This window comes from Plectropomus leopardus, chromosome 14 (genome assembly GCF_026936395.1).
Source record: "Plectropomus leopardus strain MGB_pleo_1.0 chromosome 14, ASM2693639v1, whole genome shotgun sequence".
NCBI lineage: Eukaryota > Metazoa > Chordata > Actinopteri > Perciformes > Serranidae > Plectropomus > Plectropomus leopardus.
In genome coordinates, this window is record NC_142189.1 from 11257496 (window position 1) to 11276751 (window position 19256).

Genomic DNA, 19256 nt, shown 5'->3' on the forward strand with positions numbered 1-19256 from the left:
CAAACTTATAACAAGCTTCTAATCTCATTTCAGTTTTAAATCATGACCTATTGTATGCAAAGATAACCTTTCCAGTTAAACATGCATGTGACTCAATCGTGAGTCATTTTGATGTGTCAGAAACAGGCTGAGAAATCAACACTTAGAGAAAATTAAAAACGTAACAAAACTGTGAATCTGCGACTTTCAAACCAAATAACAAAGGACGCTGCTGTGGTTTTATCCAAAACATAATGTCATTACTCTTAACTACCTTTTGTGGAGGGTAAGTCTTGTAAACATGAACCTTTTCCCCTTAATTTTCTGATGCTAATCTATTCTGTCTTCTCATGTCACCTCTGTTCAATAAATCAGACCTCAGGTTAACCCACAGTGACACCAATCTGTAATCAGGATCCAATTTCCTTTTGTAGGAACAACCTTAACCACCCCTAAAGCAATGAGCAGTGTGTGTGTGTGTGTGTGTGTGTGTGTGTGTGTGTGTGTGTGTGGGTGTGTGTGTGTGTGTGTGTGTGTAGCAGGCAGGCTGATGTTTACACACCAACCCTCTCAGAGACCCCATGTTACTGACAATACAAGTTACCCCTGGGAGGCCATCCCTCCACCATGTTGATCACGATCTCCTCCGCTGTCTCCTAAAAAGACAAGGCAGAAATGAAGGCCATAGTCAGCCAATGACTCATTTAGGTTAAATGAATGCTATAGAAAAATATACATAATATCTTATCATCTCATATACAATTACAGATATATGAATATTCTGAAATGTGTGTGTTTATGTGATTTCAGCACATTATGTCACCAGTAAAAGTGTTTAAGATAAAGGCATCCATCTATAGAACTGTCCATTCAATGTACTGTAGGTGAAGCCATTTGAGTCCTGTAAGACAGATTTCAAAATTCAGGCGACAGGACTCGTCACTGCACTTTGCACAATCTGGTAGGATGGTCTTCACTTGCTATGCAAAGGATGCAGCACTGGTATATTTTAATATACTAGAAAGCCATTTGTGATTTATTGTTTTGAATTTTATTGTATGTATGTAATCAACCTGTACTGGATGTAACTTTGCTGCCTTTTTGGGCAGGTCCTCATTGAAAAAGAGACTATTAACTCAGCTGTTTTTATCTGGTTTAATATGGGTTAAAAAATTAAAACGACATGTTGAATTTTAATATTTAGATGAGGCGAGGGTTCAGTGAAATGTATCAGAATAAGCAGATACAGCATGTGGTATATGATCATGTGAAAAATTCTCTCTTTTCTCCCCCAAATTTAAACATTTATTTTAATGCTAATAGATTTCAGGTGGTTGATGGTTTAAATTGATCAGTAATTTGTATACTCAGTCAAAATACAATGATGTGTATGGAGAAGCTGAATAATTAAAGATGAATGAAATATACTTTCAACCTGTGTAACACAGGCTATTTATCTATGTTTGTGTATTGTCTGTGTAAGCTAATAGACCACATAAAATAAAGGACTCGTTTAAACCTTTCCTTTTTTGTTACTTCCTTATAATTGTCCCTATTTATCCGATCTTATGATTGTTCACCTTTTGCCATCAGGATTTGTTTTTCGGGTGTTGTTGTAGGTACTCACCCCTGCAGCAGGGGGGCAGCAGCACTCTTCAGAGAAGACCGGAAACTGTTACTGAGAGAACCGGAAGTACACAGTTCAGCCTACACGCAGCTAGCGGTGATTTGGAAGTAGCTCTCAATTAAATAATTCCAGCGTTTCTTTTTCCACGTTTGGTTTCTAGCACAAGTAACAATGTCTGAGAGAAAAGTTTTAAATGTAAGTATAAGAACATTGTATCTCTTTTAACGTTTAAAACAGTTCGCTGTATGAGCTGTAAGAAACCAAAACAGGCTAACACGTTAGCTTTGAAGCTAATTGTGATGAACGTTGGGTTGATGTGTTTGTTTTTGCTGTTGATTTGCGACTTCTAAACTATATTATGTATTAGCCACGATTACTTTATGTAGAAGTCTAACTCCGTTTTTACTGCTTCTACATTGTTAAACTAAATTTCAACATCAATCATATAAGTGTTTTCTTGTAACGCCAAATACCCGCTGTACTTCACTGTTGCTACCAGTAAATTATATATATTTTTATTGTCTGAACAGTTTTTTTTTTTACATTTAAATACTATCACTGTGATTTTAATACGAATATAAGCACGGCCAAATTCGCCAAGCTTGTGTGCTAAAAGCAACCTGTTATATAATATATTAAATATATAATGTAACAGGTTGTTCAACATGTAATGAGTATATATGTTTTAATATTATTACAGTACACATGCCATTTTGATTTGATCTATTTTGAACATGTAAGACATGGAATAGAGAAATAATTGTACAAAAGCAGACAGAAAAAAAGTAATATTTACAGTCAATGAAAAATATGAAGCAAAAGAAATGTTCAAACACAAGATTTCTTTGTTTACATGTTTGAAAAGGAGTGAGGAGAAGTAAAAACTTATTTAATCCCACCTCTTCTCCACAAGTCATTGAATTTTAATTAACCAGCTTCCTTAATCATTTAAACCCTTACTGTAATTTATTAAACATTAATTTACATATTCCCAGACACTCAAACGTATATGATGTTTTCATTATAATTTACAGGAAAAATATGAAGATAGACCAGGGAAAAAATAAATATTAAATAACCGAATGAATAAACAGTAACTGGTGTAAACTCAAACTCCCTCTTCATACCTGCACCTCATGGAAATAATGTTTTACCTTAATTATTTTAAAATGCTTTATGTCTGGACATTGCTTTAGCTCCACATTAAAACTGTTTCATAGTTTAACTACAGAGATTGATAAACAAACTTTTTTTTTCTGGTGGTGTGAACACTATACATTTTGAAATTGAAGTTTTCCCCTTAAATTGTTACCACCCTCTCACTTCATTGTGTTGTTGTTTTTGTTTACCTTACTCAGCTTTGTTTTCCTTGTTTTTAGCTGTTATATCAATTTCTGTGCAAGTATATTGAGAGTAACACACTAATTCTGATTCTCTTACTGTTAGTTTTATTACAAGTTGTGACTTTTCATTTACTCGCATCTGTTTTGTTTTTTTTCCACAGAAATACTACCCACCAGATTTCGATCCATCCAAAATCCCAAAACTCAAACTCCCTAAAGATCGTCAGTATGTGGTGAGATTGATGGCTCCATTCAATATGAGGTATGTCTGTTTCACCCACGCTCCACGCTCTTTTATTGTCCCACAGCTGGTGCGGCAGTGGAAGGCATTTTCATAATAGCCTTGAATGAGCTGTTTTCAACACACAGATAAAAACAGTGCAGTGCAGCTGTCACATATTTGCATCCAAGATCTCAAGACAAAGTACCAGTTGTCTGCATGCTTAGTCATGTAATTGAATAGTAGTTCAGGGGAGAGGAGAAGGGGGTAGATTTAAAAGCCGAATCTGCTATTCTTGATCGCTTGGGAAAATAAAAGTGGTCTGTCATTATGATTGTTTTTCTTTTCACTGAAGACTCTGTCTCTCTCTAAGAGAGCAGCTGTTAGAAAAGAAGGTGAGCTGTGTGATGCAGTTTGATTATTTCAGTTGCTGCCTTCATTGTTAACCAATCAGTCAACCATTTCCACAGTTGAACCTTATCCCATGTGAAAATATCAAGGTATGTTACCAGGTTCTGTGTCTCCATGTCCACTGGTATAATTCTGGAAAGACATTTGAAGGTAAAAACTGTGTCTTAGATGTTAGTTGCATTTACAGTCCAACCACAACTATCTCTTGGTAATAAAGGACTGTCTGGCCTCAGAAAAATGGGTCATGTGACTGTGGAGTGACCAGCGTTGCCTCTCTGGTTGTTTGTAGGTGTAAAACATGTGGCGAGTACATCTACAAGGGGAAGAAGTTCAATGCACGCAAAGAGACTGTCCAGAATGAGCTGTACATGGGACTACCCATCTTCCGTTTCTACATCAAATGTACTCGATGTCTTGCTGAGATTACGTTTAAGGTGAGACGATTTAACACATTAATTGTCAATGTGATATTTTCTGGCATGAGAGAAAATCCTAAAGTAAAAGTAAACAAAGAGTTGTTTGCTATTTTCTGATAGTTTTACATGCTTTTTTCTCTCATGTTGTTACTATAGACCGACCCAGAGAACACAGACTACGCAATGGAGCACGGAGCGACACGAAACTTCCAGGCAGAGAAACTGATTGAAGAGGAGGAAAAGAGAATTCAACAGGAGAGGGAAGAAGAGGAACTGAACAACCCCATGAAGGTCAGTGTCAAAGTGTAATTTACTGCTATTATTTTAACTGGAAATAAGAATGTAAAGTTGATGATTTTCCGGTCCTCTGCCAGGTGTTGGAGAACCGCACAAAGGACTCCAAGATGGAGATGGAAGTTCTGGAGAACCTCCAGGAGCTGAAGGAGCTGAACCAGAGGCAGGCTCAGGTGGACTTTGAGGGAATGATCGACCGATACAGAGAGATGGAGCAGAGGGAGAGGGAAAGGGAGAAAGAAGAAGATGAGCGGGAGACAAAGTAAGTGAGGAAGGTTCAAATAAACAAAGGATAGTTAAAGAAAGCATTTTTTTTAAGTTTGTTGCACAGTTTTGGAAAAACAACTTATTTGTAAGAATCATTTTGAAAATCAAATCTGGCTGTCATCTTTAAACTACAAATGCTACAGATAAATAGGAATTTTAATATCTGCCTATGTCAGAATAACTTGGAGGTTTACTAAATCTTTTTTTTTTTTCAAAGCATCTTCTAAAGTTTTTGAGTAAAGCTTTGAATCTCTTGTCGGATTTCATGACTCCAAACAAAATCCTCAATTTGATCAATCAAATATCTTACTGTTGCTGTTAGATTGCTGCTAGACTGTCCCGTTAATACAGGTGCATACCTCCTTTTGTGTCCGGCAAGCAGGAGAGCAAACCATTTTTGGACTGCAGTGAAAATCTTGTGTTTGAAAGCCTAAAAGCCAGTGAATATAGACGGATGCAGACATTTTGCATCAGCTAAAAACCTGCGAATTTAGGAAATGATTAGTAGTAATATTGGTGTAGCCTATTTTTTTTTATCTGCAGCTGTGTAGAAATACAAATTTTAAACATAATGAATTAACATGCAAAAAAAAAAAAGGTAAGCAGCATTTGAATGTTGATTAACACTTGATCAGTGTAAGTGATAGGTGATCAATGATAATCACTTTAACAGACAGTGGATTTAATGTTTTGGTTTATAGGTTTAGAATTTGAATGTTGTGAATGAAGCTTTCACTTTTTTCCATGTGTATTCTTCTTATAATCAATGTGAACACAATACTCAGCAAGGACTCAGTCAAAACTGAATGCATCTGTTTGACAGAGAGATGTTGGATCGTGCTCTTGTGAAAAGACTCAGGGACTCTGATTCAGAGGAGGAAGAGAGCAGCAGCTCGAAGTCAGAGAAATCCAGCACAGACAAACCAACAGACATCCTCACCACTGTCAAACCCACAGAGGCACAGGTAGGTTTGACCGCTCACATTCAGTGTGTTTTTAGGATTTTAGGACATTTCTAGGATTTTAGGAAATGTCTTGGACTTTAGGACATAAAATGCTCAATTAACACAGAGACACAGGATTAAAACTTCGAAGATGTATTCTTCATTTCATGGGGATTTTTAAAAATTCATTGTATGAGCAGGAAATAGTGAAGTGTCTCATGCTGTGTTTTCACAGGGAACCACAGCCGGAGGAGTAAAGAGGGCCAAGGTGGAGAGCTGGGAGAGGAGTGTGGGGACGCTGGGCAGTAAGGGAGCACTGGGCTCCCTGGTCGTGCGAAAGAAACCAACAACGGCTGTCAGCAAGCCCAGTGCTGCTGCTCCCACGTCACAAACAGGTGACACACCTGTATTTCTTACAGCTTTTATGGAAGTAAAACTTTACTCTTCTGAGATCTAAGAAATTAGTTAATGCCTTTTTTTTCTCCCTTGTGTTCCCATGAGCACATATTTTCTTATTTTATTTTGCTGCTTGTTCACATCCTAAATCAAACGTTTGTATATAATTTTGGGAGGCAAAATCATTGTTTATCTTGTTTTACAGATTCAAAAGCATCTACAGCAGACTCCAAGAAAGCTTCTCCGCCCGTTACCTCACAAAATGGGTCATCGTCTCTCAGCCTGCTGGGGGCGTATTCAGACAGTGACAGCAATGACAGCGAATGAATAGAAGATGCTTGAGATGGGTGTTTTTTGTTTTGTTTTTCTTGACTTGAATGACTGACATGTAATCGTATGAAAGATGCATAAACATAATTATATGGACCTTTTTGTAATTATGTGCAGACATCAAAATCATATTAACCAGTTTGTGGGTCTGTCCAAGGAAATTATCAGGTGTATATTTTAGTGTTTATTAAAATCTGATTAACTTTGTCCTTGACATGCTTTGGCATCTTGCAGCGTCTCTCTTTTAATGTCTTAAATGTCAATGTGGGATCAGGATATTTAGTTCTTATATTTCTCTGCTGTCAAACATCTATCTGCCCATAAAGTTATGAATATATCTAGAACAGAAGAGGTAGAATATAGGATGCTGTATTGATATTATGTAATTCAACATTTGTTCAGACTGGCAATTTTTTGATAGACAAGCTTTATTTTGATGGGTTTTTTTAATGCGCTCCAATGCGTGGTTAGGGGGCCACTTGGTATCCTATCTAGTGCCAGATTTAACCAGCGGGACATAACTTCATTATCACTGATGTAAAACATCCGTAGATTTTGAAACAATCGCAATAAGTACTACATATTTGAAGCTTTAATTTTGACCCATTACAGATACTTCGACCGTTTTTTAGGGAAAACCGCTTTAGCTTTAGCATGTTTCTATGATTTTAGGACATTTGTAGGATTTTAGGGTTAGGGTTAGGGTTAGGGTGTCTGGGATTTTAGGATGTTTCTAGCATTTTTAGACATTTTTGGACTAAAGGATCTTTTTAAGATTTTAGGACATTTCTAGGATTCATCACTTAAGATTTTAGAACTTTTTTTTTTTTTACTTACATGATTTTAGGACATTTCTTAGAGTTTAGGATGTTTCTGATTTTCACAAGTTTCTAGGATTTTAGGACATTAATTGTAGAAAATTTCCAGGGTGTTAGCACATTTCTAGGATTTTAGGACATGTCCAGGGTTTTTAGGACATTTTTAGGACGTTAGGGTGCTTCTCAGATTTTAGGACATTTCCAGGATGTTAGGACGTTTTAAGGATTTTGGATGTGATTAGAATTTTAGGACGTTTTGGGCATTTTGTCTTAGATTTTAAGACATTTCCAGGGTTTTAGGATGTTTCTAGGATTGTAAGACATTTCTAGGTCTTTAGTATGTTTCTAGAGTTTAGGACATTAGGGGCTTAGCTAGAGCCTCTGTCGGGGTTGCGGGATCCCACACTGGCAATTTTTTAGTAAACAAGCTCTGCATATCTGAAACTTTAATGTCGACCCACCATAAACACCTCGCTCCTCCCCTTTAAGCCGCCGTGCCAGTGAGTGTTGTGTCGGCGGAGACAGACTGCGCCTCCACGGTCTCGTCTGGCTCGGCTAACATTAGCTCACTGACCTGCTTGGCTCGAAAGCAGGACAGATTTCACGGATAATAATGTTTTATTTTTAGACCTGAAAACATTGAGACGAAGCGCCGGATGGTAACCAGAAAGACATAACCGGACCGGGAAGCCGTCAATGCAAAGAAAGAGGGTGAGCATGGAGAATAAACGTTAGTAGTTAGTTAACGGTCGCTTCGAGGTTAGCTGCTATTCTGCTAACTCAGCTAACTTAGCTTTGGCATATTTACAGAGCGGTCACCATCAATTGTACGACTCACACTACTTCAGCCCTTTACTTTTTAAAAATAAAGAACATAACAGCAGTGTAAGTCACATATTTAGCTTGGTGGTGACAGTTTTGAAGAAAATGCTGTCTTATGTCTGCTGTTATGTATACGTGATTCATAGAGACCCCCTAATTTACCCCTTGATGCTAACAAGCTATTGTTGATGGTTCCAGTGATTTGCCGACTGAGCGAGCTGGTTAGCGTTGAGCTTTGTTATCTAAAACCATTATTGGCTTCACTTACTGGGATCCATGGGATGCTGGAAATCCTATCTTCGTTGGACCTGTTGATTAATGCCAACACCTTTCTTCCTGAGGGCAGAGTCAGTTCTTTTAAGGGGATTTAACTCTAGCCAAGTTCATTAATGCTAGCGTAAACAAAACTCAGATCATTAGCCTACATTAGTTATTCAACTCAATAGGCCCAACTAAAGATTGCAGGTTTACCGCTTGGCTGGTATTGCATCAATTTATATAAGTGCCAATGTAATACTTTTCTTTATTATTATTTACATTTCTTTTAAAAAAGACAAAACAAATATAAAAAGTCGCACCACACAAAATGCAGTACAAATACACAACAGACAGTTTGCTAGAAACTACAGAATTAAAAATGTCATTTTAATATACTTGTGAGATGGTTATGAGAGGGTTTCTGCCTTCTACATAAAAGGTTCATGTAAAAATTAATTTCACAGGACTATCTTTGTTTAAAAAAAAACCAAACAAATCTTAACCTAAATTATATGCTTCTTTGATGAGTGTCCATAGTCCACCTAAATCATCTCTGTAAAACCCCTGTAGGGCTAAGGCTGCAAGTCCCATCATTGTAAGCTCTATAAATTCAGTTATTCAACAAAAACAGTTTATTTTTTCCACGTCCTTTTAACATTCAAAAGGATAATCATTTTCACAGAAAGTAATGGCAGTGTTACCAAACTTTGTATTACTCCAGATTTTACACCATCCATGTCAACTCCCAACAAACACACTTTAGGGCATTGTGGTATGTTATGTACATTTTTAACCTTTTTTACCCCAATTCCAGCAACTTTAGTCCTTGGGTCACACTGTTCAGTTAGGTCAAAGAATATGTCTTTCATAGCATGCAAGACCTTGTGATGCCTTGATGTGTTGAATTGTCCAATGTCCAGTGTCTAATTTATAATATGAAAAACTTTTTACACTTCTGAAGCCTAAGTTTGGCATGTTTAAGATTAGATTTTATAGCTCCCCCAATGGGAAATATATGTGTTTCATTAACATCTGCAGAAATAAAGCTGATGCACGCTGACAAAGACCAACAGTGTGGGACACAAGGGCGACGGATGCTCACCGATAGTCCAGCATTGACAGACGGCTGACCATTGGCTTGGTGTGTCAGGGCCTTTAGAATGAGCCATTTGTAGGAAGCAGAATGCTGCTAAATCTTCCTAAATCTAACACACCTTTAACTACTGAAATTTGAAAACTTCTTGACTTGTCATTTCAGCACTTGGTCCTCCTTAGTTCTTCTAAACAAACTGTTTGCCACTTTGTTCTCAGATCCATGGCAAAGTGGCTGAAGGACTACCTGAACTTTGGCACCAAGCGTGACCCCCCACAGCCCCCGAGGCCAGATTACAGTGAAAGTGAGATTTTGAGGGCCTACAGAGCACAGAAGGAGCTAGATTTTGAGGACCCGTATCAACACTCTGATAAGGAACATCAGAATGGTGGTTTCAGCCCCTGTAGTGCCACAGTGAGCCTTCCTTCTTTCCCTGCATTTGGTTCGGTGCTGCCTAATGGTGTGGAGGTATGACATGCATGTTTTTACAGTCACAATATGTTTATTTAATTGTATACCAGGTCTTGCAAGATAAACATACCTTTGGAGACTGTCCTTTCTTTTGAATATCCATTTGACATTGAGTATTTTGGTGATTTTTGAACATTCAGAGTTTTGTTTACATGTGTTATGTTCCAGGTGAAAGTGGTGTCTCCCAAACACAGGCTTATTAAAGTGGACTCTCAGGAGTTTGGACGCTGTAAAGTCCCTCTGAGTCCTGTGACCATTCAAGAGGAACCTGTAAGAACTGTTTTTATTTTTTTCTGCTTTTTTCTTTTTGGCATTTCTCTTCTATTTCCTCCATCCTTTTCTCTGTCTTCCTCTCTTTCACTTGCTAATTTTCCTCTTGCACACACTTTATGAGATGCTCTTTGTTTCTCTCTCCCTACCAAGGTCGTTCCTTCTGCCCCAGCAGCGTTGGACACTGACACAGACTACTCTGATCCATTTGATGTTCGTCCAGACCCGAGAGGCAGAGCAAACTGGGAGCCCAAATCTGCACCAACAGACTGTTGCAGCTACATGGAGCCTTTTGAGGCTCAGCGGATTATCTCGGGTTTGTTATGAGAACTTTTTCTCTCACTGGTCATTTTGGCTCTTGATAAAACGTATTACAGAAAGAGTCAAACAATAGCGTATCACACACTTAACAGCTACCATAAATTGCAGGCGCTTTGCTTCCAAGATATTACTTCTCCGCAATTCCTTTTTAAATAATTCAGAACCAATGAAGTCAGTGTAGAAATATGGAAAACTAGCTACCAGGAGTAATCTGTGAGTGTGAAATTACAATAACATTCATTGTATATATAATTGGCTTATTTTTTCACACATCTTTTAAACAAGCTAAATAACTATCTAGTACATACTGTCATCTGGATGCAGCCGGAAGTACACCAACAAAATTAACTTTTCATCTTGACTAGAGAGTGGAAGGATATGAGTCTGCACCACCTGGCCAACATCTAGTATTGTTGCCCTTCATGGGAATTTAGTGTGTGAAATAAATTTTAAATACATGCTCAACAGATTTAATTTGAGTTTTCCGGCTCCACATTTTAAGTTTAACAGAAATTTTGATCAACGTAGTCACACTGTTTGCCTGCTTGTGACTGTAAAATCTCTAGAAAATCATTCACTCCCTATTAACTGTGCAGAACTGCAGCACAGCGTGATGACTAACAGGTCTGGGAGCGGAGATGGCGGCCAGTTATACGACAACCCGTACGAGGAGAGAACTCGTCACGTCCATCGAGTTGCTCCAGCAGCACAACAGCTAACTCACAGGGTTGAGGTCGGACTTAACCAGATAGACAGCAGGGAGAGCAGGCTGCCTCAGGATGACGAGCGGCCGGCTGATGAATACGACCAGCCGTGGGAGTGGAAGAAGGACAACATCTCTAAAGCTTTAGCAGGTAAACCCGTCTACACATGTCTACACATGTTAAATGTGTTTTTATACCTCCTCACTGTCAACAGCTGGAGGCATTATGTTTTCAATTTGTCCCTGCATACACCCATCCAATTTTTGTAACACCGTAACAACGCCTTTAGGGAATTTCTTCAAATTTAGCACAAATGTCCACTTGGACTCAAGGATGAACTGATTAGATTTTGGTGGTCATAGGTCAACGTTTAAGGTTGAGGTGACCTCGACTGTCTCATTCTTGTGAACACGATATCTCAAGAAAACCCTAAGAGAATTTCCTAATATTTAGCACATCGTTTGAGTGGACTCAAGGCTGATCTGATTCAAAGTCACAGTGACCTTGCATTCATCTCACTCTTGAAAGTGATATCTCAAGAACATCTCCAGGGAATTTCTTCAAGTTTGGCACAGACATTCAGTTGGACTCAATGATAAGCTGAATAGAATTTGGTATCTAAAGGTCAGTGACCTTAAGGGAGCTTCCTCAAATTTATGACAAAAATGCACCTGGACTCAAGAATTAACTGATTAGAATCCGGTGCTCATTGGTCAAAGGTCAAGGTCACTGTGACCTCATACAACATTTTCTATTCACACACAATTCAAGAACCCTCAAAAACCACATTGAAACTGTGCTGATTGTGTGGATCTTCTGTGTGTGAAGCATCCATGTTTTCAAAGACATGGATGTAAACTGTAAGTGCAACTTGACTGGTGTGCGTAGGCATGCAACTGGGTGGCGATATATCTAGTTTTACACTCACCTACTGTTTCTTTTTGTCTGGGTATAGTTCAGTTTGAAGGGGCAGAAAGGGAGCGCTCACGAGCTCACACAGAGCAGACCAGGCTCGCCAAGACATCTACCACAGCGGAGTCAAACACACTCCGCCTGGTTGGGGACACTCCTCCTCTTCTTGGAGAGAGAGTGGATCCTACAATGCCACTGGAGAGACAAGTGTAAGTGGACATCTGCAATGTTATGATTGCGTTTCCTCATTTCATGTCATAGCTGCAGTCGTCTTCCTCACCCTCACTTTAAATCTCACATTGCTGACCTACTTGGTCATCTCCTAATTCAGATTCTGTTGCTTTCAAGTAGAGTTCCTCATAAATATTTAAAGATTTACGTTTTTCCCTTCGGTGAAATGATTCCATACACATCAGCATCCAAGGCAAACAGGCCCGCTCCCATTAACAATGACAAGTTAAGGCATGCAAGTTAATGAATATAGCACCTTTCAATCAAAGAGATATTACAAATTGTTTTACATTATGAGTAAGAATAACATTTAAAAACAGAAAAAGAGATAAATTAAATCAATTAAAATAGAATAAAAACAGACTAAAAATGGATTAAATAAAAATTAACAGAAATAACGACATACCAGAAAAAAATATCAAGTTGAATTATAGTTATCGGTTTCATAAATTGCAGTAGTGAAGTAAACCAGTCAAAGGCAGAGGAACAGCACATTCTCTAACAAATATTGCTTGTTTTTTATTTTTTAAACTGGTAGAAAGTTTTGCTATATTGGAAAGTTAGCTGTAAGAAATTTCATGCACACATCGGAGATAGTTATTAGCATATTTTTGAAAAATATTAGAAACAAATTGAACTGTATTACATTCATTTGTTAGCAAAAACAAACTCACTGCTGAGAAAATATCTCTAGCAGCAGTATTTTAATTTAACGCTACAGTGTAGTAGTCATATTTGAATGAATATGCATGATCTTCATTTCCTTCCCATGTTTTTACTGTACTGTGTGTGTCATTAGGAAGATGTGGTAATGTGTTATTCACCCTTTTGGGACAAATGGATTTTAATGTTTATTTTGTATTTGACAGTTGAGCATACAAAGGAAATTACTTTCCATTCTGTTATTGATCAAAACAAAATGCCAGGTTTAATTTCTTTTGGGATTGCACGTACACGTATGAAGGCAGCACTTATTTTTTTTGTAAGTTGTGTCTAATCATGTGTCCCCTGGCTCTAGTCTTTTTTTTGTTTCTTTGCAATTGACTCTAAACATTTTTTAAATGAAAAGAAACTGCCTTTTTTGCACGGACAGTCACAGACAAAGCAGTTGCAGGGGGAATAGAGAGAATCACATTAACTCACTGTATACATCAGTCATCACAGTCACTCTCCTGCATTTCTGGTTTCAGCCTGCCATTCTTGCAAAAAAAACTTCTGTTGTGTCGTAATTTTTTTTACAGATTTCACTAGGAAAATAAACTGTTTTTGTTCAGTCAGTTTTACAGATTCAGACAGGATGGAGTCTTATGTATTTCCACACTGCTGAAGCTAAAGTATTGCACATCATAAGTGGAAAGTGGAAAGTGTAAAATGCCATTGACTCCAGTGAAATTCCAAAATTCTCAGCACACAGTTAAGTCTGATAATCAGACTGATTTCTCACTCTGTTCAGCTTCATCGATTTAGCTTGAAATTAATTGATGGACATTAATTAATTGATCTTCTTGTTGAGAGGGGGTTTGTTTATTTTTGTTTTTCCGTTCCCTTACATTGATCAAAGCAATAATATGTCGATTAAATTGTTGTTTTTTCATGTAAGATGACATAGTTTGATGTCATCCACGCTTGTTTCCGCTTCTCTGTTGCCAGTTAAATTGGTGAAGATAGCAATGCAGAACGATGACATCACATACTTAAATCCTGCCAGGCCCTTTGATTGGTCAGTTGTTTGGGGAAGTGTTTTTAAAATGCAAGTAAACTTAAGTGATCATTTTGACTTGCAGGTTGTAGTGTGTTTCAACCACAAATCCGTAAATTGGGTATAGAGTAGGATTGCAACTAAAAATTATTTACAGTATTGTTCTCATTTACCTGATTAGTTGTTTGGTTTATAAAAGGTCAGAAAATGGTAAATGACGATGTAATTCAGTGTTTCCCAAAGACCAAGATGACATCCTCAGATGTCTTTATTTGTCCACAACATAAAGGTATTCAGTTAACAGCCATGGAGTAAATAAACCAGAAAAAAATCACATATAAGATGCTAGGAAAAGAGACCTAAGAGAACTAATTGGTTAATAATTGCATCTGTAGTATAGAGTTAACCAGCAAATACAGTTTGAGACGGCATGAAGATGACGGCAGTCCATGAGTTACACCACATAGATTTAAGTAATGTTAAGTAACGCCATGTTTCCTCCTGGTCACCTTCAGGTGGTACCACGGAGCCCTGAGCCGCTCCGAGGCAGAGAGTCTACTGACGCTGTGCAAGGAGAGCTCCTACCTTGTGAGGAACAGCCAGACCTGCCGGAACGACTACTCGCTCTCACTCAGGTAGACCCTCCTGCTCACACTCAACTGAATTTCAAAGATTTTTGGCTTTTCTTTGCCTATATTAGATTGGACAGATATAAATAAAAAGGGGGGAGAGAGGAGGTGGTGAGGGTGAGGGTGAGGGTGAGGGTTATTTACAGGCGTATTTACTGTACACTCTGAGTTGTCTCGTCTTTGCCAGTTTTACAAGCTTTTTTGTGCTTTATGGTAAGCTGTACGGATTCCAGCCTTAATTTAAAACATCATTGCACTCTATTAAAGGGGATTTCTACCCAAGTGTATCACACACCACTGTGCTGTATCCAAAATTATCAGGTTTTTTTTTTTACTTTTTGTCTCATTTCGGTATTGTTATTGTCTGTGGGTGGTAAGAACATTTTCTCACACTTGAGCCCAGAGGCAACTTTTAATTGTTCAACATTTTCCCATTATCCGCCTTCCCCACCCCCCCAGCTCCATCTGTGTTGCTCTTTTTTTCCCCCATCCCCCTTCTCCTCTCTGCATGTGTTTGCATCACGTATGAATAATCAACATGAAAGCAGCTGTTTTGTAATTGATCGTCTGCATGCTGGGAATTGCTCCTAACCTCACATCTGTACTCTTTGAAGCAGTGAGCTTAGCCAGCCAAAATCGAGTAAATAATCAAACGATGTAGGAGTAGTTTATGGAGTGTCAGTGAATGCATCTGTGTGATGTTTAACATCGCAAAAACAAGCTGTTTCTACGATCTCTGTGGATTCACTTCAGTCCAGGGTCCACATTTATCAAAGTTCTCATAATTACAAGTAAGAATCCTTTAAAGAGCTGGTGTAGGAGTAATATTTTTGGCTTACACGGAATACATCACACAGCTAATCCAATCTTTCTTTCCCCAAAGCAATTAACAAGTAGCTACCAATAATGTATATATATTAAATTATACAAGATTGGCTAAATGAAAACAAACACTGGAGCAGTCAGGGCTGTCGGCTGCTGATAGAGGAGATACATTAAATACAAAAACATGTATGCAGAGGATTATTTGTTTTTATCTGTATTTATCTTTTATCTGCAGTTTTATCTATTTTATCATCAGTGAATACAGACTCAGTGTTAGAAAAGGCCAGCTCTGGTCTAAGAGTCACAATGCCATGGAATAAAACTGGCAACGCACCCACAAAAAAAGTGACACCAACATTGTAAAATTAAATAAATTTACATCAAGGTCATGAGCACAGATGCTATCTCATTTGTCTCCACTTCCTTCTTCTGTTACAATGCTTCCTTTTTGGTTTGTCTTTGTCTTTGATTATAAAATTTGTCTCAAAATGATTCACTAAACAACAACAACAGGAAGTTGGATTGAAGATGTGGAGCGTGCCAGTAGTGTCACAATCATACAAAGTAAAAATACAAATTTACGGGTCAAACTTTCATCATTTCCCCACATCTGTTCCCAGAATAATTTTTGTTTCCCCTAATTGTTTTCAGAAACATTACTCATTACATGTTTCTTACGCGTGGGTTTAGTCACTCCCTGCAACGTGTCTCTACAGGATACCAGGGAATTTTGTCTTGTGTGGGAAATGAAACAGCTTTGGAATCCCTATAGAATCACTTTCCATTTTCTTCTGTCTCAACAACAAGCAAAGGTGAACCTCTCTGTCTTCCTTCTGTCTCTGTCAGGAGCTGTAAGGGCTTCATGCACATGAAGTTTACTCAGTCTGCAGATGGACGTTACGTGCTCGGGGAGAACAGCCCTCCCTTCGCCACCATCCCCGAGGTCATCCACTACTACACCACACACAAGCTGCCTATCAGAGGAGCTGAGCACATGTCCCTACTGTATCCTGTCATAGTGCAGACGCTCTGACACTGACAACACTCGCATACTTTTTCTCCTGGTGCTACTGAATACAATATATACTCAGTATTTACTATTCCCTTCCTATTTTCCTACCTGCCTTTTCATTGCCATTCTACCTGCACTGCCCGCAAGAGATTGGACTGTTTGGTGCCATCTTTTCCATTTACCATAACCCCAGTAACTACACTGGCAGCTTAATAAGAGAGCTCAGTGCCTCATGAATATTCGCCTGTGAACTGGTATTGTCACTGAAATCCCCGTATTTTTTGTTACCATGGACTCCTGAAAACCAGCGATCATTGATATAAGGATTGGTAGCTGAGTACTTTTAGGTAAAAGAAAAAAAAAGACAAACTCATGTCTTGAGGTATCTTAAGACAGCCGAATATACAGAATATTGCATGGAGATTTGTCTTTTTTACTGTAGAGCAGAGATAGACTGTACTGCCGGGTCACTTAAAGGATAATAGTGGTGTTAATTCTCTGTTTGTGTCAATCATTTAGGTTCACTTTTCAGCCAAGGCAGCAGTTGTTTTTATGTGAATCTTATTTTTTAAAGTGACAAAAAACAAACAAAATTATGGATAAGGTGCGTGGGGGATTTAAACTAGATATAGACAGTAGTAAATGCTGTGGAATAAGTGCTGTAACTAGAAACAACACTGTTATTATCCCTTTAAGTGTTACAATATCAACCAAACACTACATATTCAACCCTGGCCTGTGAATGTTACATAGCTGCGCACCCTGCAGTGTTCTCCTCAGTTCATGTTATGTGTGAACAACACTAAGTGACAGTATAATGTCCGACAGACATGACTTAACTTCACACAGCAACAGACTCCTGCAATACTAGTTTAGAGAATAATAACTACAGTATTATATTAAAAGCTTGTGGCTTTGTGATCATGACTATAAAAAAAAGCTTTGGTAGATTATTTACTGTGCTGTTTTATAAGATTTTAAATGTCTGTTGGAAATAAAGGTGTCTGTTTTTAAATCATCTTTACATGTTTTTATTTTGCGTATCAAGTTTGTATTTTGAATGGATTGTGAAACAGGTATTTTATAGCACACAATTACACCTAAAGGGTAACTTTGGTATTTATCAACTTATACCTTATTTTCCCATGTTTTTGTACTCAAGTGACTAATGGAAGCAATGTTTTTTGAAATTGGTGCAGTGTTGATTGAAAGCACCACTGGCAGCTGCGAAGCAGGCTGTAATTTAAAAAAAAACAACAAAAAAATATTGTTGTCCTGAAATCCCTATTGCCAAATTTCACCAGACTGCATTTAAATAAAAAGTAATGTTATTTTTGCATGTTACACTTCATCCAAAGCTGACAAAAAAACCCAGAATAAAATAAATAAACCCAGAATAAAAAATAATAAAATTCACGCAGTTAAATGTGAAAATATGCTGGTTCAATACACACTAAAATAACTGCTTCCTTAAATGGAGCTGGGTTTTGGCAATAGCAATTGCAGGGCTGTTTTTTATTTGAGTAAAAAGAGGTAAGTAAAGATAAATAAAGGTAATGGAATTACTTGCTTTGCATTAATTATCATGTGAAGGTTGAGTAAATTACTATATTATGTGTATTCCTAATATTTTCCACTAACAATTCCCTAAATGACAATGTCAGCTGAGAGTAGAGAGTAAAAGAGAGAGATCACTCTGCTCCTCTTTCCAGAAACCATGTTTTATATAAGTTTAGTCGGTTCCTTCACAGCAATGCAAAGCTTTATACCAACAGAATGTCTTAAAGCTATGACTTTGTATATCAGCATCATGAGTTTGTATGTCACAATTATGAAAGCTTTCTCAAAATGTTAACAGTATGCTAAAATGATTACTACCAGTCCTTATTATCTTGAAATATTAAGTCATTACATCAAGAAACCTTCTCATGTTGTGACACTAAGTCGTAGTTTTTAGAGTTTCTCATTTTTTATGGGTATGTTATTATTTCAAGATGAGTAGCTTATGTCATCCAGATATTTTTTTCATTATCTTTTTGCGATAATTAAGAGTTTCTCATCAACATGACTTAATTACAGGGTCTTTGTATTTGCACCTCATTGGCGGTATTGGGCATCCACAGCGAAGAGACCAGTTACGTGGGAAACGAATAACTGCACAGGGAGGCAGAGTTTGTCATCTTGGCTCGTCCTGTGCATAGACAATCTTTGTCATGTCACCTGATCCCATAGCAACCAGCAGGTGTCGATGTCACCAGGAGAGGACGAAGTACAGTACAGGTAAAAGTACATTATTGCATTATTGTAGCTTTTTTTTTTTAACGTTTTAAAAAGTCAAAGTCTGCTTGATTGTTAATTTTGACATGTTTGTTAGACATCAAGGAATTGAAATTGCATTTCATTCCATGCCAGCGGTGCAAATAAGTACAAAGAGAAAAAAGAGAACAGAAAAACAAGAGAAAAACTTTTAGTCTAGTCCAATTAATGATTATGTAGGCCTAAACTTCAATATACAGTCATAATATGTAATATAAAGAGACTATAATGTTAATGACATGAGAGGAAGAAGTCAAAATGCTCATCACAGTTTGGCTTCAAATTACTCATTTTGTCTGCCCAACACTTCAAAACCCCAACACTAATTTACACTGACAATCAAATCAGAGAAAATAACAAATCCCCACATATTTTAACGTCTGAAACCAAGTAATGTTTTGAATTTTTGCTTGAAAATGACTATATATATATGCATATATGCCTAATACTTTAAATTATAATTTGTGTCTGATATGGGTTGTTCACATTGATTCAATCACTTGCATTTAAAAAAATATTTAAATTACAGCTACTCCTTTCCATAAAAAACAAAAAAGAAATATCAGTTGAGGTGTTTTCGACACTGAGAAGTCCCTTCTCGTTGTGCACTGAAGGTTGCTTGTGTAACTTGTATATGAAACTAAAATT

The 19256-nt window shown here is 37.6% G+C and overlaps 2 protein-coding genes across 2 annotated transcripts; both read left to right on the top strand.

The window, feature by feature from the left end:
• The first annotated feature begins 1643 nt into the window (after positions 1-1643).
• On the top strand, positions 1644-6441 carry yju2 (YJU2 splicing factor homolog). Its single transcript, XM_042501050.2, has 8 exons — positions 1644-1801; positions 3111-3211; positions 3870-4014; positions 4153-4287; positions 4371-4552; positions 5381-5522; positions 5737-5896; positions 6103-6441. The coding sequence occupies exons 1-8, from the start codon at positions 1778-1780 to the stop codon at positions 6222-6224; spliced, it is 1011 nt and encodes a 336-aa protein (XP_042356984.1). The 5' UTR covers positions 1644-1777; the 3' UTR covers positions 6225-6441.
• An 827-nt stretch (positions 6442-7268) lies between these two features.
• Positions 7269-17310, top strand: shda (Src homology 2 domain containing transforming protein D, a). Its single transcript, XM_042501340.2, has 8 exons — positions 7269-7756; positions 9437-9686; positions 9858-9959; positions 10113-10275; positions 10877-11134; positions 11940-12105; positions 14342-14461; positions 16127-17310. Exons 2-8 carry the CDS (start codon positions 9441-9443, stop codon positions 16311-16313), a joined length of 1242 nt encoding a protein of 413 aa, XP_042357274.1. The 5' UTR covers positions 7269-7756; positions 9437-9440; the 3' UTR covers positions 16314-17310.
• The last annotated feature ends 1946 nt before the right edge of the window (positions 17311-19256 follow it).